At 34.2% G+C, this 27,901-nt stretch overlaps 2 protein-coding genes, 1 long non-coding RNA gene and 1 other non-coding gene across 4 annotated transcripts in view; 2 read left to right on the top strand and 2 right to left on the bottom strand.

The window, feature by feature from the left end:
• The window catches only part of LOC134666183 (uncharacterized), a 428,204-nt gene that overhangs the window by 115,024 nt on the left and 285,279 nt on the right, over nucleotides 1-27,901 (bottom strand). The window lies entirely within an intron of this gene.
• Nucleotides 19,342-19,413, top strand: Trnah-gug (transfer RNA histidin (anticodon GUG)). The gene has a single exon. It is a non-coding gene; the product is annotated as a tRNA-His (tRNA).
• Nucleotides 22,340-24,288, top strand: LOC134671064 (putative nuclease HARBI1). Its single transcript, XM_063528851.1, has 2 exons — nucleotides 22,340-22,778; nucleotides 23,334-24,288. The coding sequence occupies exons 1-2, from the start codon at nucleotides 22,558-22,560 to the stop codon at nucleotides 24,223-24,225; spliced, it is 1,113 nt and encodes a 370-aa protein (XP_063384921.1). The 5' UTR covers nucleotides 22,340-22,557; the 3' UTR covers nucleotides 24,226-24,288.
• LOC134669958 (uncharacterized) lies at nucleotides 24,627-27,197 on the bottom strand. Its single transcript, XM_063527599.1, has 3 exons — nucleotides 26,267-27,197; nucleotides 26,036-26,158; nucleotides 24,627-24,911 (listed from the first exon to the last, which is right to left on the bottom strand). Exons 2-3 carry the CDS (start codon nucleotides 26,135-26,137, stop codon nucleotides 24,627-24,629), a joined length of 387 nt encoding a protein of 128 aa, XP_063383669.1. The 5' UTR covers nucleotides 26,138-26,158; nucleotides 26,267-27,197.

Here is a 27,901-nt window from a genome sequence, read left to right as displayed (position 1 = left end):
ACATCCATGTCATTAAGCAAGTCATAGAAAAATGTAATGAATATGGAAAAATATATTATCTGGCATTTATAGATTACAACAAAGCATTTGACTCTCTTAAACACACACATATCTGGGACGCTCTGCGATCACAAGGAGTACTTCCGAAATATATCAGAATAATTAAGAACATATATAAGGACGCAACAGCAAAAATACAAACAGAAAGAATAGGAGTACCATTCAAAATAAAGAAAGGAGTACGTCAAGGAGACCCCTTATCGCCAAAGCTGTTCTCAGCGGTGCTGGAACATATTTTCAGGAAAATGGACTGGGATGCTTTTGGAATAAACATAAACGGTGAAAAGTTGAATCACTTAAGGTTTGCTGATGACCTGATTGTCCTGAGTGACAATCAGAGGGACCTGGAGAAAATGTTGGTACAACTAGAAAAAGAAAGTAATATTGTAGGTCTGACTTTGAACACTGATAAAACCAAATTAATGACAAATCATGAAAAAGCACCTATCTCACTGAACAACAGCTGTATAGAATATGTCAACCAGTATACGTATTTAGGACAAATTATCTCACCCGAAGACCAAATGACAAAAGAAATAAACACTAGAATATGCAACGCGTGGAAAAGCTACTGGTCGCTTAAAGAGGTCATGAAGAACCCACAGATACCAATCAAAGACAAAACAAAAGTATTCAACTCTTGTATATTGCCATGTCTGACATACGGATCCCAAACATGGGCTCTCACCGAAAAGCATAAAAAAGCACTGCAAGTATGTCAAAATAACATGGAGAGAAGCATTTTAAATATAAAGTTAAGGGACCGAGTCAGACTAACCAATATAAGAAGTAAAACTAAAGTTGCAGATGTAACATATACGGTGATGAAACTCAAATGGAACTGGACTGGACACACTATAAGAAACCAGAAGAACAAATGGTCTAAGGATATCATAATGTGGTACCCAAGAGATGGGAAAAGAAGGAGAGGACGGCAGAGGAAGAGATGGGAAGATGAGATTATGGAAACAGCCGGCAAAACATGGAGGAGAAAAGCCGCAAACAGAAAGCTATGGCAAGCACTAGGGGAGGCCTATGCCAAAGGGGCAAGCTGATACCAAAGATACCGATGTCACTGAATGAACATGTAATTTAAATTATAAAGATAAAATATAGCTATTAATTAAATGCATTAAAATTGAAATTAAAATTCATACAATATTGGAAACATAAATTGCATCTAGTGTAATAAAATAAATCGATAATAATTAAATATACTAACTATAACTTAAATTTAAATAATCAAATGAGTATTATGCGTACTAGTAAAAATGAATTAAGAATTGAAATATCTAAAAATGTGCCAAATAAATTAACTACTTATATAAATAAATTGAATTTGTGTCTATTCTGAAGCAATAGATACTCAAATTAATATAAATTTTAAAATTATCAAGCAATGTAATACACGAAATGGTTTGCATGTTAAGAGGGCGTAGAGGAGGGTAAATTTTCAGATTCTGTCAAATTACCCCATTTCACGCACAAACGCAGCTCACGCACACTACCTCAATTTACTGGGACAGGTCAGTGACCCCCTAATGTTTTTTTAAAGGTGCTGTTTCGAGTTTAGTGTTAACTACTGACCTCCTTTGACGAATTAAAACTGTCAAACTTTCCTTTGTGAGAAGACAGAGAAAAAACACTTTTTATATATAGCTTTCCTTGTTTGTTCATGTCATGTCATAGGTATGTGACGTATTAGGTAATTATTTTCGTTGTTGACTTTTATATTAAGATAGGTACAAACGGCGACGCTCTTAACTGTCCATCGGTAGACCTTATGCCTTTTGTAATAAGGTTTAGGAACTGTCAGTTAACAGTGTGGTGGTGTGCGATGGTAGGTATGCGGTTTGTAGACATAGACCAAATTAAAACTAGGAGTTTTATTATTAAAGATATTTAATTTTATTTTTATTTTTAAATTTTATTCCATTTGTCCGCACAAAACGATTTGCCTCGTCTTTTTTGGTAAGGACGGCTAAGGAATGGAATGCGCTCCCTGCATCTGTATTCCCTGAAAAATATGACCTCGGTCTCTTTAAAGCTAGAGTGAATAGGCTATTACTGAACCGGTGAGCTACATCTTAGGCTCTGTCTTCACTTTCCATCAGGTGTGACTAGAGCCAATCGCCGATCAGTTTATTATAAAAAAAAAATATATATATATATATATATATATATATATATATATATATATATAAGAAATCGTCTATTTTACCTACTCGAAGTGAACTACTTATATCTAAAATTATCCCTTCATTAGTTATATATAGGTCTTGTAACATATTTTTTACAACTAAACACGCTTATTATATTTTACTTTTTAAAGCTCTATTGATAATAAGGCTTTAAAAACATTTAATAGAATGCAGGTACTACGCTTATACTTTTGTAAGTCAGTAAGTGATGCTTACTTAAAACTTATCGGGAAATCAAAAAACTCATAATTACCTATATTAAAATATTTAAATTTACTATTCCATCTCATACGTTCAATAAGGCCCGGGACCGGGCCTTGTCACCTGCACTGACAGAGGGCCTTTTTAGCCCCACATAATATTAAAGAACTGTGTCCCGGATAGTATGGGTTCTGGGCATGACCATGACGCGTCCCGAAGTAACTTATACAGGGCGTAATCGTTAAGTGTAGCCAGGCTGTAATTTCGTAAATATAACAGATATCAGAAAACTTCAAATTGTTATCGAAAGTGCGTTACCCAATGAGTAAAATTACATTAAGGGGTCATCCATTAAATACGTCACACGTTTGGGGGGAGGGGGTCAAGAAAATGTGACATGTTGTGACATGGGGAGGGGGAGTCACAAACACTGTGACGTCACTTTAACTTCATCACTATTCATCAGTAACCGAAAATTAATTTATATTTTTTTATTCGCAGTACATTTAAATAATGAGGTTTTGGAAGTATGTAGGTAATTTTGTTCCTAATTGGTTTTGTGTTATAAAATTATATATATTTATTTTACCAAAAAAAATTTTTTTTAAATAATGCCGAGATAGTACTGCCGATTTCGTTGAAAACAAAATTACCTAAAATGTGACGTCACACCAGGTGGGGAGGGAGTTGCAAAATGTGACCAAGTGTGACAAGGAGGGGGGGAGGGGTCCAAAAACCTAGAAATTCATGTGACGTAATTAATGGATGATCCCTAATAACTTTTTTAAATAAAAGCAGAAATATCCCAAACATTAACTTCAAACCCTCCCATACATTTAGTACGACGACTCACCCCTCACTGTAATAAAATAATAAAACTACCGTTTATGAAACAATAAGTCTATTATTTCATAAACGGTAGTTTTATTATTTTATTACAGTTTATCATCGCAAATAATGAATCTCAAGCAGTTTTATCTCATTACGACACCAACGTTCTTTGAAGGGTGAGTCGTCGTACTAAATGTATGGGAGGGTTTGTGAGTTAATGTCTTAGAGTAGAGTTAATGTCTGGGATATTTCTGTTTTTATTTAAAAAAAAGTTATTAATGTAATTTTACTCATTGGGTAACGCACTTTCGATATCAATTTGAAGTTTTCTGATATCTGTTATATTTACGGAATTATAGCCTGGCTACACTTAACGATTACACCCTGTATATCATTAGATAGTTCATAGCCTATATCTATAGAATATATCGTTCTTATGAGCGTATTTGGTGGGCATACCTTATAAGTTTCAGTACAGGAAAAAGTACATATGAGCTGTACTTTTAATTGTTAGTACAATCGGTATCAAATAGATAGTGACGGCCAAAGTGACCAAATATAGCTATAGGATCTAAATGTGAACGAATAGGGTTAGGTGAGGCATATAAGGCCCACCTTTATTTTAACTGAAATAGTTTTATAAATAATCAGGATATTATTACCAATTCAATTCAATATAGATTTCTCATTTGTTCATGTTTCTTCATATACCAAAATTGTTATAAAAATATTCCGGCGCTTTTGAAAAATACACGTTTTATAAAAAAACCATACCATGTTGGTTCGGAACCGGGCCTTGTTACTTGCACTGTCAGTGGGCCTTCTTAGTCATAGTACAAGTTCAAGAATAACAGAGAATATTACCGGGCCTTATTACCTTTTATCATGAATTAATTTCATCTTCAATTTAAATGGTCTAGTAAAATAAGGCCTACATGAGTCATGGAAAAACAAATTGTATTTTATTTAGAAAGTACCTATATGTTGTTCATAATCTTCAGTAAGCTGACCTCTAAGAGTCTATCTATTATAATAATTAATGTAGATTGACAGTTTACTTAGCAAATTGTACTTTTACCTTTAGGTTTTATGTCGGAAATACCTCACCCAATTTGTACTGAAACATAAGCATTTGAGCGTAATTAATGATGTTTACTGATTGTTAATCTTAAATATACCTACTTAATATTATGAAGGGCATTTATATTATTTTAGCGGACCGAGCGGATGTATATTTTTGTGGACCACTTTTTTATTTAAATAATTAAATTGTAATTCATTTCAAAAAAGGTTATTACAATTAGGGATATAAGTAGATACCTCACCTATCTTATTACAAAGCATTACAAAAATGTCCAAAGGCCAAAGCCACGCTGATAAGACATAAGACCTTATAAACGACCTCATAAATATAAACGTTCACTGAAAAAAGCCAAAGGCATTTCTCATAATTTTATTTCGTTACTGAGTTATCGTTTTGCACCGAATGTCAATGAAATAAAAGCACATTGTTGTTTGATAGATACATTTATATAAACATCGTCACATGAAACCAATATAGGTACTCGTAAACCAGACCACTGCTGGTGTTGGCTTTAAATATCGTTCTTTCAACTGATAATATAGCCACAAAAACTCGCTGAGACTGCAGGTCGAGTCTTGATTTCAATTTCTTGATGATATATCATTGAATTAACTTTCAGAGCTCGTGATAGCTCTTAGAATAGCAACAGAACTAGTTGAAACTAAGAATTTTATTGCTGAAATTATGTGAACAACATTGCTCCGTCTTCATAAATAAAATTTTAATAATTTATATTGCTTAGGCTAATATGTGAAGAATTTTGTTGATAAATTGTTTATCTAGTATATTGACATTATGTCATATATGTTTTTAAAATGACGTAACATGAATACCAGCACAATGAAAATTTATTCCAATAAGAAATAACAAATCTTCAAACTTTTTTCATTTTAAGTGAATTAGGAAGAAGCTAATTATACTGATTTGGTTGTATTCATATATTTCATTAAATAATTTGTTATATTTTTTAAACATTATGACTTGTGAATAAAAAGAAATCGAAATTTTAATGACTCTAGATCTCCGTGTGACGTTATTTATTTACCCTATTTATTATGAACACAGTTTTTCACTGGTATCATCATTCGTATACGGATATGAATTTCTGTCAATATATATTCCAAATCGAAATGTCAAACTGGGAGATCCTGGTACGCGTCCGCTTCGAACCAAGCCCAGCGGGCATCTGATTGAAAGGAGAATTTGACAGATATGGCGGATGTATGGAAATTTTACGAAAGTTTACGTTTACGATTGAATTTCTCTGTAGCCTTTAAGAGGAAAAATAGGAAAAGCCTGATTCGTTGTAGTCCAGTTATCTGGCTTTCGAAATCACTCGATTTTATAGCTTGAGCATCCATTTTTTTATACAAATTTTACTAAACGCTGACACTCGTTCATCTCGTTTTAGGTACAACTTTGCATAAGTGTATTTATTATATTGTAAAATATTTCAGATTTTCAAGGGTGATTCGTTGTAAACACACTCTTTGGGATAATAATGACATTTATTATAAATTTTTTTATCAAGAGATGTGAACGCTAGCGACTAAACGGTGACTGCCTTTTTCGCTGATTTTGCTCGATGCAGTCTTAAAAATAGTAAGCTAGATAAGAAATGCATGGAAAAATATATGTATACATGTAACTAGATACTAAGTATCAGAAATAAAGGCTAATTGAAAAAAAAATTGATATATAACACATTAAATTTTATATAGGTAAGTATCAATAATTAACTTACTAGCACGAGAGCGGGAGATTTTGAAGAATTATACCTATAACATACAATACATGGATGTAAAAGTTGGTTGCAGAATATGGGCCAAGAAGTGCAGACATTGCAGTGGTAATACGATACGATGTAACACTTAATGAACTGATTAGATCTCAGATAATTACCGCAATTAACAGTTAATACAGCCAAGACTAATTATCCAAAGATTTAGTTATCGGAGGCATCTACAATAGGTGATTCATTCTGACAGGAGTGAAGGGTTAATCCATTACTAAGTAATTAATTGTAACACCTATGTACCATGTACCTATGTTTAACAAATAAAAATATGATTGATTGATTACTAAGTTGACCGTAATACGCGATGTAACATGTAAATTTATTTATTTTTCTTAGATATTGCTTGTGCTTAGATTATATACAGTGTGGAAGTCTAATACGGGCGAATCTCTTAACGGTGGTTAGTATAGGACAAAGTAAAGGTAATTAAATAACATTTACTTAAAGTTGCAACAGTAATTTTGTCCATACAAAATAATTCAGCCCGCAATGTAATGCAAACACACTCACGTTAAACGCTCGTTGACAGTTACTTTCAAAAACTCCTATTGCGTATGTAATGTCATTAACTGTCATGAGTGGGTAAATAATAAATAAGTATGATGTTTTTTATCTGACGAAATTACTACCTAGTTTAAAATCAAATTACATCAAAAAATCTTATTAAAGCAATCATTTATTTTAATAACGACCCATTGAAATTACAACTGAAATGTACTGAAGTTGCTGAAATACCTTAAGAAAACCAACTAAAAGAGAAAACTAAAAAATACAATTTACAACAATACAAATTCTGAGAAACCTGAGTTTAGTTTTGCCCCCTCCACCCTTCCAGTTACGGGCAATCCTTCGCGAGCTCGCTGTATCGCGTTTACAATAATTACTTGAGCGTTTCTTGGTACAACCCGATGAGGGAATCGCTCTCTGTACACAGCTAGCGCTCGATGACCATTTTGTAGTGTTTCACCGTAAATTAAAATCATGTCCATTAATTCAGGAGCAGTAAAGGTTGTTAAACGAGGCATTTTTATAACATACGATTACTTTTGAATCGAAAGACTGACATTGTCAAATGAAAGTTGAGATAAAATAAGAAACTTGCAATTCCACCAAAGAGTTTGCCACGTTTTCACACAATGTACCAAGTTTTGTGGTGTTTAAACGGTTTAGTTAATTCTCGAAATAATTTTGGTAATAACTGTACAACTAATAGGCGGGCCGTATGCTTATTTTCCGCCATCCTGGTATAAAAAATCAGGCAAATTAAATACGAAATGAATACTCCACAATAATCACTTACAAAAAAAAAGTATGAGATACTGATATTAAATGAATTTTCAAAAAAGGTGTGCTATCAAAGGTGCTTGTCTATTGCTCAGATTAGAAATAATCACGTCAAGTGCTGTCGTCGTGACTGATTAAAATGAAGTCAGTTTCTTGTTGATAAACATGATAAATAAATAAGATTTAATATCTTTTAACACGCCTAGTAGTACTTTTATCTACCAAAATAACTACAAAACATTAAACGCAGTGTAATGCTAACATGTATTGTGAATATTCCTCCAGATAGGTAAGTTTGTAAATGCTATGGTTGTATTGCTAATGAACATTTGACTTTTCGGTACCGCAACCATGTTTACAGTACATTGCTGCTGAGAAATTTAAAAAAAAATAATTATGGGGTCGTAATGAACTGCAACTTAAAAAAACCATTTACTTCATGATTACACTAATGAATACTATGTCCGATTTAATTTATCGCCCGTATAAGACTTCCACACTGTATGTAAGAAACCGATAGAGTTACATAAATTAGCCGAAGACGATTATTATTTCATTAATGGACAATTATACCAGGTAATTTAGTTTGGTTAGCTACAGTTGCCTCCAGAAACTCGCGAACTAAATTGACATGAGTTTGACAAATAAAATGATACCAGGAATAGCAAAGAAAAAATAGTCAGGGGTATATGTCGATAAAATGATATCGATAAGTAAGATGCACTTACTACCCATGTGATAATTAATTATAAAGGGGTCACAAACGATTTCGACTTGTATGAATGTGACGAGAAAAGTGGTTGATTCGATTGTAAGATTGTGACGTTACAAAACAAATCAGGAGGTGCGGATGTGAAACTGACAAATTTCAATGTTAAGACGAAACAGGAGCTGATTTTAGGTAAATATACACATCTCGCTAACGGAAGCGGCTCCTATAACTAGTGGGATAAGGACAAGGCGAAAAATCCTGCTGAAAAATCTCAAAAATCGAGGTTTTGTACTCGACTGTTTCCTCCTCCAAAACTTAACCAATCGTAACCAAATTTGGAAATCTAAATGATTATGAAATTATCTGTGCCGGACCGTTTTGCTTTTTTGGCTAATTGATATCCGTTTTGAATACTACGTCTCTCATTGCGGCATAGTCAAAGAGGCCAATTTGGCCCTTTTTGAAAGGCTCGACTAGCGCCTTAAAAAACAAAAATATCAAAAAAAAGCAAAACGGTCCGACAAATCATTGCTCTAGCATCAAAACCCACGGAGGAAACAGTCGAGTATGTTTGTATGGAGATATGACCACTCCTGTTGGCTCTTAATATGCAGGTTTGGGGGCAAGTTGTTTATATCAAGAGCTCGCGGTTGTCGCCATAAATCTAAAATTGGTGATTTAATTTTTTACAATGTGACCGGTAGATGAGATTGATCGATAATTAAAGTTAGACCAAGAAAAGTCTGCAGCGATTTTGATAGCCCACGCAGTGCAACTGTTATTTAATACGTCATAATTTCATAGAATTTTGACGTTTAAAATAATACTTACACTGCGTGGGCTATTAAAATCGCTGCAGACTTTTTTGGTCTAACTGTATTTAAATTCTGACCTAATCTTATTTTCCCTTCTGGGTCGGCCTTATTTGTATTTTGAGCCAAAATCACTGTTTCTATGTTATCACCTACAACTTGTTACTCTAGCTGTAAGTTTTCCTAACAAATAAAATAAAATAAATATAATAAAATATTTATTTAGTTACCTACAATATGTTTATCCAATATTCCTGTATTTATTACTATAAAATTGCACAATTTTCGAAATACCAAGTAACATTTGTAAAATAATTTAAATTACTTAAAGATACATTTTAACTGACCGCGCAACAGTAGCGCTAGCGGTGAATTCTCGCGATATTCCCTAATTCAAACTTTTTTGAAAATATCGATACGAACAGCACTGGCCAAACTGTGGTATCATTTGTGCACATTGACCTGTCAATTTAGTTCGCGAGTTTCTGGAGGCAACCTTAACTATGAATTAAACGTGTGCAATAAAGTTATCAAGAAACGCGCTAAATAAGTACTTTTTCACGCCACTGTTCGGAAATGTAGCAATAGATGGTCTAAAACCAAGCTGGAAAGTAGGCAATAGCTGTAGCACCTGAACCACCACTACTACAATGTTTCATTGTTATCATCATCTGTCATTGGTGACAGTTCGCTACAGCAATGAGTATCATTTAAAACATAAAAAAACAATAAAAGGTCTTTTTTGCGCAACTTTTTCCTTCAAAAATAAAATTAGGTTATTTATAGAACCAATTTCTTGTTTATAAAAAAAAAGAAATGACAAAACCATTCACTTCATTTTTTTTTAACAATTATCCATTCAGTTCACGCTTAAGGCGTTTTTGACTTTTGTAGCTGTTTGTGGTTTTTTTAGCAAAAACGCTTCTAATTTTAGAGTCGGTTTGAAGCAAATAACAGAAAAACGCCTCTTAAAAGTGGTAAAAAAAGTAAAAAAGGCGGGATCTGAAAATACTTACTGAATTGGATAGTGTATTTTGTGTTTGACTAAAAAATATAAGAAACGCGTATCTACGCTCGCTATAAAAATGAATTCTTCTAGTGAAGAAAATGATATTCTTAAGCTGACGCCTACCGAAATTCAAGAGACAGTACATGCAGTGGCTAGTAATTTGCTACCAGAGAAATCGCGGGCTAGTACTTATAGTTATGCAAATGTTTTCTTATTTCCTCGCAGTAGTCGTGAAAAGCACTATGTAATGCCTCGGCCGGAAACGCTAAAGATGGACTCGTATTATTCGAGGGCCTCCACTAACGTGTCGGCCCTCGAACTCACTCGTCCATCTTTTAGCGGTTTTCCGTCCTCTCCTACAATGTACTAAATAAAATAAATTTTAAATAAATTTTGTAAATAAATTTTGTTCAAGCATAGAATCTTAATGTTCCTTTCCGGGGTATATCTGTATACAATTATACAGGGTGACCAAAAAATAAGTGCATTCCAGTTGCCAGGGAGGTTTTAGGATTATACTGAGCAACTTTTACTATGGGACCAACCCCGAAATCGCAAAAAAAAGTCAGTTTCATACATTTTGACTGGTTCATTTTCTTAGGGTATTTTTAGGGTAGGTATACATTAAATCCTCCGTTACAGAGTAGTAAACATGCATGAGGTATTTATTTATTTATAGTATTCATAATTAAGGTAACACTTGTGTATTTAACTAGGTAAGAGGAGATACTTATTGTAAAAAATAAATACAAACTGTACCTAAAATATGCAAATATACTTAAGTTAAGGTATAAGGGCATTTGTTCTGATAAAACTACAAGTGTGATATCGCGTGTGCCTTATCACCTATTATCATTTAATCCTGTCAAAATAATTAATAAAAAGATTGATGCGATGTTTAACAGTAATTTGTGAACATTATCATGGTAATGGATGGGACAAGGCATCAAATTAATTAGGCGTAATCGGGGCATTTAAAATGTGGGTTGTTTAAATTAATTATATACAATACACTTGGTCTTTAGCACGGAAAAACAAAAAAAAAAACTTAAAAACCTCGTGTAATCCCTGTGTCTGTTCTATGGAGGTTAAGAAATCGTAGAAAATTGTATCCGAACTTAGCCAACGAAAAATAACGCCGATAGAGATAAAATACAGACATTAAGCTCCCAAGCAAAGTTAGCAAAGTTACTTTATGTAGTAAATATTTAAACAGTCAACACAACAAGTATTTACCTAAATTAAATCATAGCACAATATCAACAGTTCAATTTACTAAATCAATTTTATTTGAATATTGGTACCTACTCTGTCCTATGTTTCCTGTCAACTCTAACTTACTTGGCAACACAAAAAATATTTATTTAATAACTTTTTTTGTAACATAAACACCATTTCCAATATGGAAAGTTTACCCAATTAATCGCTAGATGGCGCTAGCGTCGAGATTGATCGCGCTAGCATTAGTCTATCACAGTTTCATCGCGTGTATTCGACATTAGTATGCAAACCGCTCACTAGATGGCGGTGGCGTCGAGATAGAACGCGCAAGCGCTTGTCTTTCGTAGAATAGTTAAGTTCTAAGTTTCTTTTTAGTGCACTGTGGGCCAAATCGAAAAATTTTCAAACCGAATAAGTCGACTCCGATTTAAACCCAAATCGGTTTGCAAACCGATTTGGCCAAGTCGATTTAACTTCTCCTTTTTAAGTATCAGTAGTTCAAACCGCTCCGTAGTCTTTGAGTTGAGGAAATTGAATTGTCAATTTCACGCTTTGTTCGATCTGATCGACAGCAAATATTTTGACTTAAAAGTTTTGTAATATTTTTTTAGTTTTGTTGCGCGGTAAATCACAATTTTATAATTTCTAAAGCTAAAACGGGAAAGCACTATACGAGCAAGCAGGAAAGAGCGTGCGGTCTCGTGCGATTTCGTGTCATTGCCGCAAATCGTTGAGTTAGCAAATCGACGCGGCGCAAAACTGCCAAACCGATCCAAGTATACCGCCAAATCAATCGCTTTAAGCCCATGCGAAATTGAACCTTACAACATAAACAATAAGTTTCATTTTACTTTACCTGTAGATACCAAGTTTCGACTCGACTCAATAATGGCGGCAATGTGCATGTCAACATTTTTCTTCGTGGTTTGTAATCGATTTGCGTACATTTTAATCCTCAATATGTCAAATGAAAGTGACGCATGAACAAATATGAAAGGATGCGTTTAGAGTGGGTGAACGTATCTTAGGTCGATTTACGGAACACTCACGTCGATTTAGTCGACTTCAGACCTAAATCGGTTCTGTACTAGATTTGTTTACATCTTATCTTAGCAGCCGTACTCAGTATGTCGAAATTAAAAATATCAACGAATCTGGAAGCGAAGTACCCAATAAATCAGAACATAGATTGTTGAAGTGCGGCGTCCCTCAAGGCTCAGTACTTGGGCCGCTGCTGTTTATTATTTTCATTAACGACTTGCCGGACTGTCTGCCTTGCGGGACTCCGTATCTGTATGCAGATGACACTAGTATCATTATAAAAGGCAATACCTTTGATGAACTGAGCCAAAAAGCTAAGCTGTGTTGGGATAGTATAGATAACTGGTTTAAGGCTAATGGCTTGCAATTAAACTTGAACAAAAGTAATTACATCACTTTCAGACGAGCAGTACACACGCCTGATTATTCCATTGATCTGCCGATTACCAAATCTGATAGTGTACGATTCCTTGGAATTGAATTAGACCCCTTTTTAAGATGGCATCACCATATAGATATTCTGCGTAAAAAACTTGCAAGTGCATGCTTTTCATTAAAATCCTTATCAAAACTTACCGATACAGAAGCGTTGAAATCAGTATATCACGCCTACTTTGAAAGCATAGTTAGATATGGCATAGAAGTTTGGGGAAATAGCACACAAATGAATGAAATTTTATTACTACAGAAAAAAAGTTTAAGACTCATTGTTGGTTACTTTCCAGACACGCATAGAGACCTTTTTGTCGAGTATAGAATCCTCACAGTAATAGCCCTGTACATATATCACATTTGTATTTATGTGTATAAAAATATTGACTCATTTAAACTCACATGCCAAGAAATGAATTACCCATTAAGGCGCAAAATGCAACTAGCACTTCCGACGTCAAATTATACACATTTTAAAAATAGTATTTGTCGAGTATCATTAAACATTTTTAACGAACTAGATGACGATATAAAGACAGCTGAAAATGTTCAATTATTTAGTAAAAAGCTTAAAAACTATCTTGTGTGTAGGCCCTTCTACAGCCTAAACGAATATTATACTAGATTTTTTGATTAAATTTTTTTTTTTACCCGATTTTAATTAATTTCATCTTTTGACATGTTTTTAAATCCTTCTTATTGACACTAACATTGTATGAAATTCTAGACAAAATTTAAGAAATCGAATTTATATGTTAACTGTTGTAATGTACTTACTTCTTGATCTCTTTTTGGTTGTTTTTGTTACTGTTTTATTGTGTTACTGTTTTTATTGTGATATTTTATTATTTATTATTGTATTTGCATGGCTTATGTCTATATTAGCAAATAAAAATCTGAAATCTGAAATCTGAAATCTGAACCGATTTGTGAAGTCGAATCGTAACATCGCTATTACAAACTATAAATTGTACATAAATTCGCCATGTTAAGAATAAAATTATTACTTAGTCGTCAAACTACTTACTGCCGTTTTGGTCACTGGAACTGGCCTTCGATTCCGCAACATACTTATAACTTTACTTTCTTTCAACTATTTTACTTTATTTAGTTGAATGAAGCAAATACATATAAACTTATATCCTTTTACGTTGTTAGCTTGTTTCAAAGCTAAGATAATAAAATTTATTACTGACGATCTAAGTAATATAACTAGATAACCCAAACAATTTAACTAACAAAACAGCTAATCCCCAACCACGTCAAATTGTTTATCATATGACTAATAGGAAATAATCACAAAGTAATACCATTATGAACAAATTCGATTGTGATGCTCGTCCGATATTGGGGTTGACAATTTTCGAATTGGAATCCGAAATATATTCACCCCACACGTCGGGGTGTCAAGTGAAACTGAGAGGTTGTATTATCGTATGAGGTAAGACTCCATAGCGACGGCGTATTTATAACCATACCACAGTTATAGAGCCGTTTAATTACTACGCGTACCTACTTTACGAAGCTTGCAATGAAAACTAATGATGTATTTTACCTTCGATTGTTTAACATCAATGTCCTGTTTTTTTTTACTTTGTTCTAATATGTAATAAATATATGAATAAATTACAAATATTCTTAAAACAACAACTTCATGAAGTCTAAACCGCAACATGCCGTGTAGACACTTTAAATATACAACTTAAACTCATGGCTACATATATTGCTATAAAGTTTAGGATTGAATTAAAACTGCTTATTTGAAGTCTAATACCACCCCACTTACAATTGCATTGCAGCTCTTTGTGTACATGTACACATATGGCACTGTTTGCCGACGACAGATTTTAGATAAAAGTGATACCTCAAATTTCAAAATGGGGATTAGAAAAAAGATACCAATTTGGGGACGATCTATTTGAAATGAAAATTAAACTAAAGTGGTCTAGTATTACGTTTCTAATTGGAGTTGTGGGCTATTGGAGATTTTTATTGGAAGTTAAAATGAGATGAGTTAGATATGGAAACTTATGAAATTGCAATGTTGGTTTACATCTCTAAACCAAATATGGTATCAGAATCAGAATCAGAATTATTTTATTTGCTAGAATACTTAAAACAACATGTAGTACAGGATGTTGTACAGGAGGTATTTAGGTAAGTAAATTATTGTCAGCTATAGGTTGTTCTCCTGTGTGTTATAAGTATATAACATGTATGTAGTAAACATGTAGGTATTTTAGTAGTTTATTTTTACATAATGTTGACCACATGTGTGTAGCATATATTGTGTTTATATTATAACCAATTGAAACATAATAAGTAAGTACAAAGTCTGTGAAGTCAAACTTAACAAATAAACTTCAAGACCCCTCTCATTTTCTATCCTTGCTAATTGCTCCTTAAGACCTCAGGATTAAGCGAGTCAGGTCATACACCCTTTTTAATAAGCTTCTACTTAGACCCCTTTCCAAAGATACCCTGGTTATTTGCGAAATGTAATTCAGGGTATTAATTACCGAATTGTGTACGCGTTACTGGTTGCGACGCGACACTTTGTCGTCATATTAAATTTATTCACCCCTTTCGTACGGGCTAGTTGACTGTATATTAATAATTTCTGCTAGAAGGGTAATCTCTAAAGATTTGAAATCTGAAATATGCTGCTTTGGTGTTTTATTTTATCGGTTTTGCACTCAGTCAGTAATTATATCATGAAATAATTTAGTCTCAAGGAAATACATGGGAGCAATCTTTACTTTTTCTAGCAATGTCCTGCCCTTATATCTATGGTCCCGGCTTTTATTTTTGCCCGCTCTTTGTGTTTGGTCAGTATACTTAGCACACATTTATGTAAAGAAGCTATATAATGTTCAACCGCACGAAAAAAAACTATGATTTACTGGAATATTTTTTTATCCTCGCGAAGATAATAAGATGGTGGTAAACCATATAAATGCAATGGCTATATTTAAGTACACAGTAGGTATTTTATTAACCATTTTACATGAACACATCATCGTAATTGAATGTTGATGTTGTTGTATTGGAATGTTGGTTTTAGTTCATAGGTCTCGACAGTGTAGCATAAAGTGTGTAATTTATAAACCCCCTCGCATTCACTCCCTAAAGGAAATATCAATTCGATATAATATTATCATATTTTGCTCCTGAAAATAAAACAGACATCAGCGTCGCGTATCAACATATTTATGATTTCCATTAACGACGGCATTGTAACGTACTGCCGGAATCAAAATAAAAATAGGTATCAGTAGATCTTCAATATTCATGAAGACATAACCGCGAATTATTGTTCGACTGGTACAGGAGCAATATTTTTCTCAATCACCATTAGTCCGTATCTGCGAGCCTACCGACCGTTTCACTGCGTACGATAGCACCGTGTATTCTGCCAGTGTTACCCTAAAATCTTTCACAAATATCTTCAAAGCTTACGCTGAATTCAACCTAATAAGAAGGTGGTTTGAGTTCATTATAGATTTGTAGATTATCATCAGGTCGGTCAGTTTACGCTTGACTCTCATTTCGCAGTAGAATGCGGAATATGTCGGCACTTCACTTTTATTGTATCAAATAATAGGGGCGCTCTTATGGCTATTATCACGTGTTTGATCTAAAATGATACTTCGTACGACATGCACTTTGTGGAGGGGTGTCTTTTCTATAGACATTGTTAGCTGCCAAATTTCAACCGATACCGGTGCAATTGAACTTTTTCAAATAAATAAGGTCTATAATCCTCCGTTCTTTTGAACTGTGTCGGTGGTTTTATAATACCACGTCCATCAATGCGGTGGCTAGATAAAGGCCTTTCGAAATTGTGAAAGGGAAACTTCTGGGGCGTTAGCCGTGACAGGTCTTATTTATCTTTCTTTTCAGACGCCTACTTGAATTTCTAATAGAGCTATCACTTGCCAACTATGATCGAATTTTTATGTGACATCAAAATGGCCCCACTTTAGAAGTATTGTAGTTATTATGTGGCGCATGCATGAATCATATTATTGTACATGTGCATGAACCTCATAATTTTTATCTTACTTAAGTATTACAATTATTTTACAGTTGAAACACAAAACGTTAATACAGTGTAATACTATTATTTCCAATATTTTCACAAATCCATCTTTCTTCAATATTTTCGACATCAACAGTTTCGTCTTTATATCCATAGATTTCTCGCTCGAGAGCATCAAAGACAATAAACTTAGTAAACGGAGCGTCTATAACGCCTGCCATTTGGACCATTCAAACTTGGCTCCGGAATCCAAGACATAACCATTTCCTATTCTCATACAAGGATCATCCGTCGACTGAAACTAGTCTGCAAACTGACATGCGCAATCAAAACACAATACGTTATAAATGGTACACATTATATCAAAACCATTTTATTATGCAGTCGGTCTTCGCCACCCCTGCTTGAGTAATAACCTCTATTCCTCAGTTATAAGGTGTAGGGACTGTTGGAATGGGGTATAACATTACCTTTGCAACTTGTACGTCAGGGCTTCTCAACTTTGGCTCATAACCATCCCGCTGTGAAACGTAAAGAGAAGCAATGGTTGTCGATAAATTCTGTCGCTTTATTTATTTGCGTAGTTTGCGGGTGGCGTCGTTTCACATGATTACGTTGACGGCTACATATTTGTATCGCAGTGATATATTAGGTATAATTATGTAGATATAGCGACTATGTACAAGCCAAAATAGTAATCAAAGCAAGCTATGTACAAGCAAAAATAGTAAGCAAGCCTGCGATACGCGGTGTTCCCGTGGTACCATCCAAGCACGGACCGCGCCAGACGTTGCTTAAATTCGGTGATCGAACAAGACGAGAGCCCTGCATGGACGGCCATTTATGAACCCAAAATAAAATGATGATACAATTAATGATAATACTACTCGTACAATTATATTTTCTATATTTCGTTTTTTTGGCAATAGCTTGGAAAGGGTAAACAATATCGACGTGTCTCTTTATTGATAAACGCTTTAAAAAATAGTAACTATACTTAACTTATGAAACCAAAAGGATGTAGGTGCCTACCGAAATGATCTTATATGCTATATAATATAATTGTTAATATTTACTGTGAATAATTGTTCAAATGTATTTATCAGTTTTTTTTTTGTCAATACGATAAGCACATTAAATAGTAAGTTTAACTTATTATTTCCATTCGCAAAGCAGTACATTATGATTTAACAAGTAACTGTAACTAAAAACAAACGTGCCCGTAATTGCTTTTTGTGAAGCCCTCTTGGATTACCTACTAACTAAATTATTCAGAAAATAGTTTTACTATAACAAGGAAACTCTTTTTACTAATGAAATGAATGACGTTCGCTCAAATTAAACATTACCTATAGATATAGCGTAAGCGCCATGTGAATCGTATTAATGTATGACCTTCTCTAGTTTTAGTTTTCAATACCTACCCTCAAGCGAGTTGAGGGTTAATGCTATGTTTTCAAATATTCAGTTGTCAAGCTTCAAAATAATTGTGCTTAGTGGGAGAAGTAGTTTAAGCAATTTCCTAACCGAGGTATTTTGACACAATTATGTAACACGCTGGTAATAGTAATTTGTAAAAGTAAGTAAATAACTTATTTATATACCTAAATACATAGCTTTTATACAATGGTCACTTATTTACGTACCACCTAGGTATATATGTAGCCTATTTACAATTGTAACTAACAATTTTACAAGCATGTTCTCAGTTTTGCCTAGTGATAGTCGATGATTCTGATTACATAAATTAATATTATTAAGCGTACCTATTCGAATATTATTGAAGTAACAGCAGTAGGTACATATTTAAAAAAATATAAGTAACTATCAACTATTTTACGTAAAATAATATTTTATTGAGTTATTGAGAACTTTTGATTTTACATTAGGTACCTTATATTTTAAATTGGCCCCTACAAATATTGTCTCCAAAAACTCGAAGAAAATTGACTCCCCAAAAAGCTGGTGGTTAGGTCGCGTCGCCACGTGTCCAAAACAACACAAATTGCCGCGGACCAATTTGGCACCAATTTTCCTGTGTGCCCACGATTCGGGCGTAATTGATCGTCTTTTGTTTATTTAATTTCGTTATTGTTTTGTTTCCGTGTTTATCGAGCAGTGTTTTTGTTTGATTTACCTCCTTACTTAGTTTATTGTGTTTATTTTATTTTCTATCCTGTAGTAGGTATAACAACCTATTCGTAGTACCGTTTTAAGTATTTGTGCGCATTTATACCGACCTAAATACACATGAATAAATAACATAAGTAATTATAATATGATATGATATAACTTATTTTACAAAAAAGGGAGGTGCCTAGAAAATATTTTACTACAGTAAATTACGTATTAGGTAGGTAACATAATATATCCATTGACTTGTTTTTGTACCATATACTATATATGAATAAAGACTAAAATTTAAAATATATCCATTTAATATTAATATTGTATAGGTACATATAAAAAAAGATAATATAACATGCATCATCATATCATCAGCATCACTATCATCAGCCACAACCAAGCTTTATCGCAACGCAGTGACGTCACGCATTCCAACGCCCACAGCACGCAGTCGACATTTTCGCCGCTCCGCTCACCGCTCCGATAGCCGTGATCGTCTAGTGGTTAGGACCCTACGTTGTGGCCGTAGTAACCCAGGTTCGAATCCTGGTCACGGCAGTGTCTGACACTGTTACGGCGGAGTTTATTCTTTTTGTATTTTTTTCTGAAATGTTGTAATAAGTAATAACAGAGCCATTGAAGCACTGAACACTCTTTTATTTTGCCTAGGTACACTTAGGGCATACCTACTGAAAATTCCTGGACTGGCCACTTAGAAAAAATAAGTCTACTCATTTATCAGAAGCCAAAAATTTTCAGTATGGCCCACGTATAAGCTGAAATAAGTACATTAAAGACGTATAACAAATCATGTAAATTAAGACTGTATTATTACGTAGGTATGTAATTAGTATTTAATTAATACTTTTTGTTAGCTTTTCCTATTAGTTTTTCTTAAAGTTGATACTGTTGGTAGTTAGGTAAGGCCGGAAAACAGATTACCTACTAGTATAGGTATGACAACTATGAGTAGGTAAGTAGCTAATCTAATGTGTAAGTAATAAAAAAACCGGTCAAGTGCGAGTCTCGCATAAGTTTAAAATTATATAGACAAAATACCAAATGTTATCCTAATATTCATAACACAAGTTTTCACACTCGAAATTTCAAATCAAATTCTTAATTACGAGTAGGTACCCATCACACATTAGGTAGGAACGGCGTATCAGCGATCTGGGCAACAAAACGGCACAATCAATTTGCTGTCGCCCCCATTGTCTGAAGCCGCGATATGGAAGCGCTTTATGGTTTGTTTTGATTTATTTTCATAAATTATGTTTCTTTACGTAAACAGCGAATGATTTCTAAGTTGTACTTGTAAGAAGTTAAGAACCCCCACCGTCCAAAAACAAAGTTTTCGTTAAATGCAGTAAATAGTTAGTACCTATATATTTTGAACATAATTTAGAGGCTTAACAATACGCTTTTTGTATTACTTGAAGGTATTTGAAATTAATAGATACTTACCTACTTATCGAATGACATTTTTTTCCCTTTATCCTAAAATATGTGTTTTCTGTGGTTACTAAGTACTGGGCTTTCCATAATAAGTTAATAACCCATTAGTAACTGACTTTAAAATATCAATATAAAAGGTTCCTAATTTGTTCCAAAACATTATGTCACCCTATAAGCACTAGAACACTATTCATCAGCCCAATAACTTCAATCAAAGCCCCTACATACTTACTGCGCTGCTCCCCGCTTTCCACTTGGCTGCACACGTCTTTTATCGTTAATGGCCTTAATTAAAAAGATTTTTCCAGCAAGGGCCGTAATGAATCATTATTTCACATTTGATATGATGATTATTGATGATGTTAGAATTAGAAAAAGGAAACGTAATAAAACCTTTATTAGTAATGGGCTTATATTTTAAGTACATTCATCAAAATTCGTAGAGCCAGGACCGTTATTTCGTGAGCAAATGAAAGGTACTTACATCAATCTCATGAAATTAGTAAATCTATAAAGGTACCTATGTTTCAAAAAACGCGCAGATAGAATTTTGTTCATATCTTATTTATTTCCACCGATTTGAATATATTGAAATAATAAATATCTAAGTCAGACTCAAACTATGCCATTATGTTTACAAATTTACAAATCCATCCGTATGGTACCTAGGTACCTTTACATCATTATCGCCATCATTCGTTTGCCCTTTTCCCTTTCTCTGAGGGTCGGCGCAGCGTGTCTTTATCTTCCATCCATACCTTTGTGTTAATTGTTCGTCATCTCATCATTCATCTGTATTCTAAACATATCATCTTTTCCACAGTCCATCCACCTTCTGCTTGGTTTTCATTCCTCTTACATCCCTCCACCATTCATTTCTGATAGAGTCAGAACAAGACAAGTCTGCAACGATTTTGATGGCACGCGCACTTCAAGTGTTATTTTAAACGTCAAACTTCTATGAAATTATGACGTATTCATAACATTTGAACAGTGTTTGCTATCAAAATCGTTGCAGGCTTTTCTTGGTCTAACTCTACCTATCATTTGCGTCACATGACTTTCGTCCCTACGCTACGCATCACCGCATCCGGAACGTGATAGGCTAGGTGATTTGCAATTTCTAGATGTCCAATTGATAAAACGTTAATGAATATAAACAGGTTGACATTCTAACTAGCTTGCTTAAGGTAAACCCTTAAATGTGTTTAAAAGTTTGGAAAACCGATTTGGTATCAACAATCAGCTCAAATTAAGCCGTATCATTATCCACTTGGACCTCTACATAGTCAACATCCCTAAACAATTCAGACAACAATACTGATTGCCTCATAACACATTAAAGTAAATTACTCTTCCCGGTTATAGATCTAATAAATATAAGGGCATATCTACACAATATATGGGTCCATTTTCAATACACCCAAAAACCAAAACACCACCCTTAGGACCTCTTTGCATAAAGAGTCAGTGCATAAAATCTTACGACACCTAAATACAAACATAATACATACGTCGATTTGTTTTAAACCGTTCTAAATTGAACTGTATGATTTAGTCAGTAAGGCTAGTACGAAATTTACGGATATTACTCTTACATCACAATAATGCAAACTTAAAATTGCTGCCACATTTACAGCAGTTGTCCTAAATTGAACCTTGCAGTGAATCTCCTAAGGTATATGATAATTTTAAAAGCAGCGCTGCGTCATTGTATGTTAGGGCCCAGTAAAATCATTACAGTTTAACTCAGCCAGTTTCCCGTTTAAATTAAACGCAGGACAATGGTCAGTGGCTAAACCACGGTTAACGGTCTTGAGCCTAAGTTATGGGGGGATTAGCCGTATCTTAATATCTTGCTTTAACTAGGGGTGATCGTGGATGTGGAGGCTTGACGGTTGGTGGCCATATTTTATGATGCATGCTGATAGGTATTTGTAAAATACACTAGTTAAATTATTAATGTTATTATTGTTGTAATCACCAAAATGAATCCGATTAACTACAATATAATTAGGGTCGAGTTCACCAACAGATGTTTAAATTTTAATCGGTTGTTTAAACAATTAACGACTGATTAACAATATTTTACTGTCCACCACGCACTAACCGTAGTTTATGTGCTGTAATCGACTGTTTTACTTAAACGAAGTAACAGACATAGTTTAAACATAGGTTAGTGTGACATAAAGCTGTGCCCGCGACATTTATTTAGGTTTATTTAAAAACAATTTACAATAAAAAATGGAAGACGCGTTGAATTATATATTTGACGAAAATAATGTGCTCGACGATTATGAAGATATTGAGCGAATATTACGCGCACCTCGTGTATTCCAAATACGGCGCAGTTATTTCGAAGAATATGACGAGAGAGCTTTTTCTACCAGATTTCGTCTATGTAAGCGTAGTGCCTTGGAATTGCTTACTTTAGTTGAAAGAAAGTTGGAATATCCAAGCGATCGGTAAGTTTTTCGACTACATAATTATTAATTATACTAGGTATTTATCAATTCAATAATTTGAGGTTAGGTGAGTACCTACCTGTATAACTCCTACTTCCTAGCATAAATAATGAAATGTTTCATTTATGTAGGGATGATTTTGTGGTTGTAAGCACCTACCTATCTATCTTCTATCTTCTTCTATCTATCTATCTATACATATAATAAACGCGTAAGGGTCGAAAATCTATACAATCGAAATATTAACAAAAAAATTGGCTGGTAGCTCTTAGAAACTATAACAGAACACGATTCGACAATTTTATTTTAGAAGAGTACCATACGTTTCCCAAGAAATCAACCAAATTAGATAGCCTTTAGACTGAGGCCAGCTAAGGGGGTCAGTAGTTTTGTTAGAATGTGTCACCCGAAGCCGAGGAAAAGGGGGGGCTTGGTGAGGTGGGTAGATAGGGATATATTATACTTAAATTAGGGGTGCTTACTGACACACAATTCCACGCAGGCGAAGCTGCGGGCACAGCTAGTAAGTAACAAATTATGTTTGTTTATTTTCAGGAACAATTCTCTGTCACCTATAAATCAGCTGCTGCTCACTTTGAGATACTATGCCACAGCGAGTCACCAGTTAACTATGGGAGATTTTGCTGGTGTTAGCAGACCTACAGCGAACAGAGTAATCCATCGAGTGACTGCTGCACTGGCCTCTTTAAGTAAGGACTTCATACGGTTTCCAGAAACTCCTGAAGATATCAGAGAAACTCAAATGGAGTTCTATAACATTGCCAAATTTCCCAAAGTGATAGGGGCATTGGACTGTACCCATATTAAAATTATTTCACCTGGAGGTAATCATGCAGAAACCTTTAGAAATCGAAAGGGATATATGTCGATAAATGTTCAGGCTGTATGCAATGCCAGACTCATAATCACTGATCTTGTTGCTAGATGGCCAGGTAGTGCTCACGATGAGCGCATTTTCAGTGCATCCCGTAGAAACGCAATATTCGAGATGGGTACATATAACGACTCTCTTCTTGTGGCAGATAGCGGTTACATGAATCGCAGCTATTTGATGATGCCTCTTGATAGAACTCAGACAAATGAAGAGGCATCATACAATGAATCGCAGATAAGGACTAGGAATCCAATAGAAAGGTTGTTTGGGATATGGAAGAGACGTTTTCCAGTACTTGCACTAGGAATGCATGTGCATTTAAAAAACTGCCTACCTATAATTGTTGCCACCGCTGTTCTTCACAATATCCTACAATCCAAAGGAGAAGAATGCCCTCCAGACGACCCTGAGTTGGAACTACCTACTCCATGGGATGCTATTATAGAACAAGGCAGGATAAGAGAGCAGCGGTCTCTTGGTAATGCAAGAGACATTAACCCAGTGAGGAGAAGGTTAATTAATAATTATTTTAAAACTTTACACTATTTGTAGAAGCCTGTATAGTAACGTTATATTATTATTACTATTACAAAATAAAAGCAGTTAAGTATTTTAGCTCCTGTCTTATTTTATTTATTTATCTTATTTAGGAATAAATCAAATCAAATCAATATATTTCGTAGGTAACCTTAGGATTACACTTAAAATACAAGTTCCATCAAACTATATCACAAAAACATGAATACTTTACATAACTTTTGGTACCTACATACATACCTACCTAGTTAAGTATTAAATTTAACTTCTAGTTACAGTCATACCTAGTTACAAAAATAAACACATTTATTTTTTACTTATTGAGTTAAAGAATTAACAAAATGACAAAAACTTTGAAACATTAAACTAAAGTAATATTTATCCGGCTAACAAAAAAAATTCAAATATAAAAATGGTTATACATTTGTTTGTAATATGTTTTGTGTTTTAATTTTCTCCTGCTTTAGCTGTTCATCTAAAATTAAAATTCTTCTTCTGGACTCCTCCCCTGCATTTTCTTTTAATGTTTTTACCAAATCAATTTTTTCTTGTACAAGCTGGTCACCTAAATTTTGCTGGTTGGGTCTCCTTCTTTTCAACCAACTATTGTTGACTTTGGAGTCCTTAGAAGATTTTAAAACATCGGAAATAGGTCTTTTTAAAGAGTTTGGTGTCCAGCCCTCCCATTTCGGATTATTGTCCTATAAACAAATAACAAAAAGCAACATAATCAATTGGATATGTATTTTTCATCATTGTAGCCACATATGTTCCACAGACAAGAGTTAGTTTTACATTTCATTATTATACATATGCATAGCTCGGACTGTTCATTGCAAAAATGCTGGTGTTTTTGCCATGAGTTGTCCGAGCTATGATTATATGTATAACCTAAATAAAAAACCGGCCAAGAGCGTGTCGGGCCACGCCCAGTGTAGGGTTCCGTAGTTTTGTCATTTTTTTCAAAAACTATTCAACCTATCAAGTTCAAAATAATTTTCCTAGAAAGTTTTTATAAAGTTCTACACTTGAGATTTTTTTCATATTTTTAAAAGTTATGGTTCAAAAGTTAGAGGGGGGGGGGGGACACATTTTTTTTTTACTTCTGGAGCGATTATTTCCGAAAATATTTACATTATCAAAAAATGATTGTAGTAAACCCCTATTCATTTTTAAATACCTATCCAACAATATATCACACGTTAGAGTTGAAACGAAAAAAAAAAACACCCCCCACTTTACGTATAGGGGAGGTACCCTAATAAAACATTTTTTTCCACTTTTTATTTTAGCACTTTGTCGGCGTGATTGAGATACATATTAGTACCAAATTTCAGCTTTCTAGTGCTAATGGTCACTGAGATTATCCGCGGACGGACGGACGGACGGACGGACGGACGGACGGACGGACGGACAGACATGGCGAAACTATAAGGGTTCCTAGTTGACTACGGAACCCTAAAAAGGTTATTATATTTCAAGGTTAGCTGTATGGTTATTATATAAATTAATAAATAGATTTAACATATGATATATCGACAACCTCTTTAGCTTAGTTGGTAGTGACTCTGTCTACTAAGCTGGAAGACCTGAGTTCGAATCCCGGTTTGGGCATCACAAATATTTGTTCCCGAGTTATGGATGTTTCTATGTATATAAGTATTTATCTATATGATATCTATTATATTTATCGTCGTCTAGTAACCACAGCACAAGCCTCTATGTGCTTACCGTGGGACTAGGTTGATTTGTGTAAGATGGTCCTATAATATTTATACATTTATATTTTATATGATATATGCAATACCTTATTGTCAGAATTTACCTCAGCGATGGGAAAAGTAAGTGAACATGAAGGTTCATCCTCGGTCTCCACAACTGCATTAATAACTTCATCCGTACCTATCTCCTCAGCGTCAGAGCACATTTTTGCCGTATCTTTGTTACACTGAAAATACATTGAAAGACGATATTAGTTATTTTACATGCATTGATGAGATAAGAGAATGTATGTACAAGTAAATTAGAGTATAGGTATAAGTTTCTCTGTACTTACATCATCATATAGCAAAGCATCACTATCATATTGATTTTCAATACCTTCCAAAGCAGGCCCCAATATTTCTTCCACAATACGGCCTGCTCCAGTACCAGGAGATGGTGGAGGGGGTCTGCCACCACCTAAATAGAATATATTATAAATATTTCGAATTTCAATCTAAAACATCTTAAACCAGAGAAAATTGCACAATCAGGTCTGCTTACCAGTTTTAAATACTTCCCGTTTCCGATTTGCTGATAGTTTTTTTGTCTGGCGTTTAATGTTCTCCCAGCAAGTCTTTAAACTTTCGGGAGGGCGGGAGCAGTATGTGCTAAGAGCATTAAATTCTTGGGATATATGCTTCCAACCCCTTGCTTTATCGGCGTTTGTTGTCGCATCTGATTTTTTATTTTCTACTACAGCTTTATATTTTGAAACGAGTTCGGTTAACAACGATTTCTCGTCACTTGTAAAATTTAACGTACGCTTGCGTTTATCTTCCATTATCTATTATCAAGCACTATAATGGTAATTTTGTATTCAAAATTCAATTCAAACCGCCACAACACTTGACGAAAAACAGCGAAAAAGTGACATTGGCATTGACAAGACATTTGAAAAGGATGCTAAATAACAAAGGCGTTCCCGCTATGGACATGGCATTGACGAAACAGGTAATAATATTTCGTCAAACAATAATGTTACCCTACCATTTCGCAATGTTACTGGGGAAAAAGCAAATGTATGGAGATACACTGACATCTTTACATAGTAATACTATACCATTCATTCATTTACGACTCATTCATTCAAAAACGTTTGGTTGGTTAACCGTTTGTTAAAAATGGGTGGTGAACATAAAAAGAACGTGTATTGTTTAACCAACTGTTAAATTTTAAAGGAGCGATTACGTAATCAATGTTTATATTGTAGTTGGTGAACTCGGGCCTTAATCAGGCGCGATCAGTTCTTGAAAAAGTGACCGCATGAGAAGTGAGAACACCTACGTGGGTTGCCTTTTTGTGAGTTATAGACACTCAAAAACGTTTTTCTTTTTAACTTGAAGAAAAATTAAATAAAAACATAATAAATTTTGTGGATTTTTTCTTTATTAAACGCTATGAGCTCGCAATGAACTTTCTAACTTTGTTTGCAATGTTGTGTGTATTCCCATTTATCGCCGCCCCACGTGACCGCCGCCATACAAGCTGGGACAAATGGCAATACTGGCAAACTCCACAAAAACAGGGCATACGTAAATAAACTCCTGCGCACTTTTCACGACACCAAACGATAGTACACAACTGGCTGCTATTCAAATCTATCAGGCGTTGCTCGGTTAAAAATAAACTACCGCTTTTCTCTGTACGGTTAACGACTCGAATTTTTCATCTTTGTTGTTAACATTTTGTCTGTAGTATTGAGACAAATATTATTTATGTAGTTTAAAGTTAGGTAACCTGAAACAAAATACTTAATTTACTTTTTATATAAAATAATGTACCTACTATACGACGTTTGCTTCAATCACTACAGACAGACCGACTGAAGTCAGTAGTGATTGAAGCATTGATAACATATTTTTTTTATAAATCATCGTTATATTTTTTTACAACTTTGTCGTTGCAACTCACAAATTCTGTACACTCA

The sequence above is a fragment of the Cydia fagiglandana genome, chromosome 1 (assembly GCF_963556715.1).
Source record: "Cydia fagiglandana chromosome 1, ilCydFagi1.1, whole genome shotgun sequence".
In the NCBI taxonomy this organism is placed as follows: Eukaryota; Metazoa; Arthropoda; class Insecta; order Lepidoptera; family Tortricidae; genus Cydia; species Cydia fagiglandana.
This window is presented reverse-complemented; position numbering and strand designations above follow the sequence as displayed.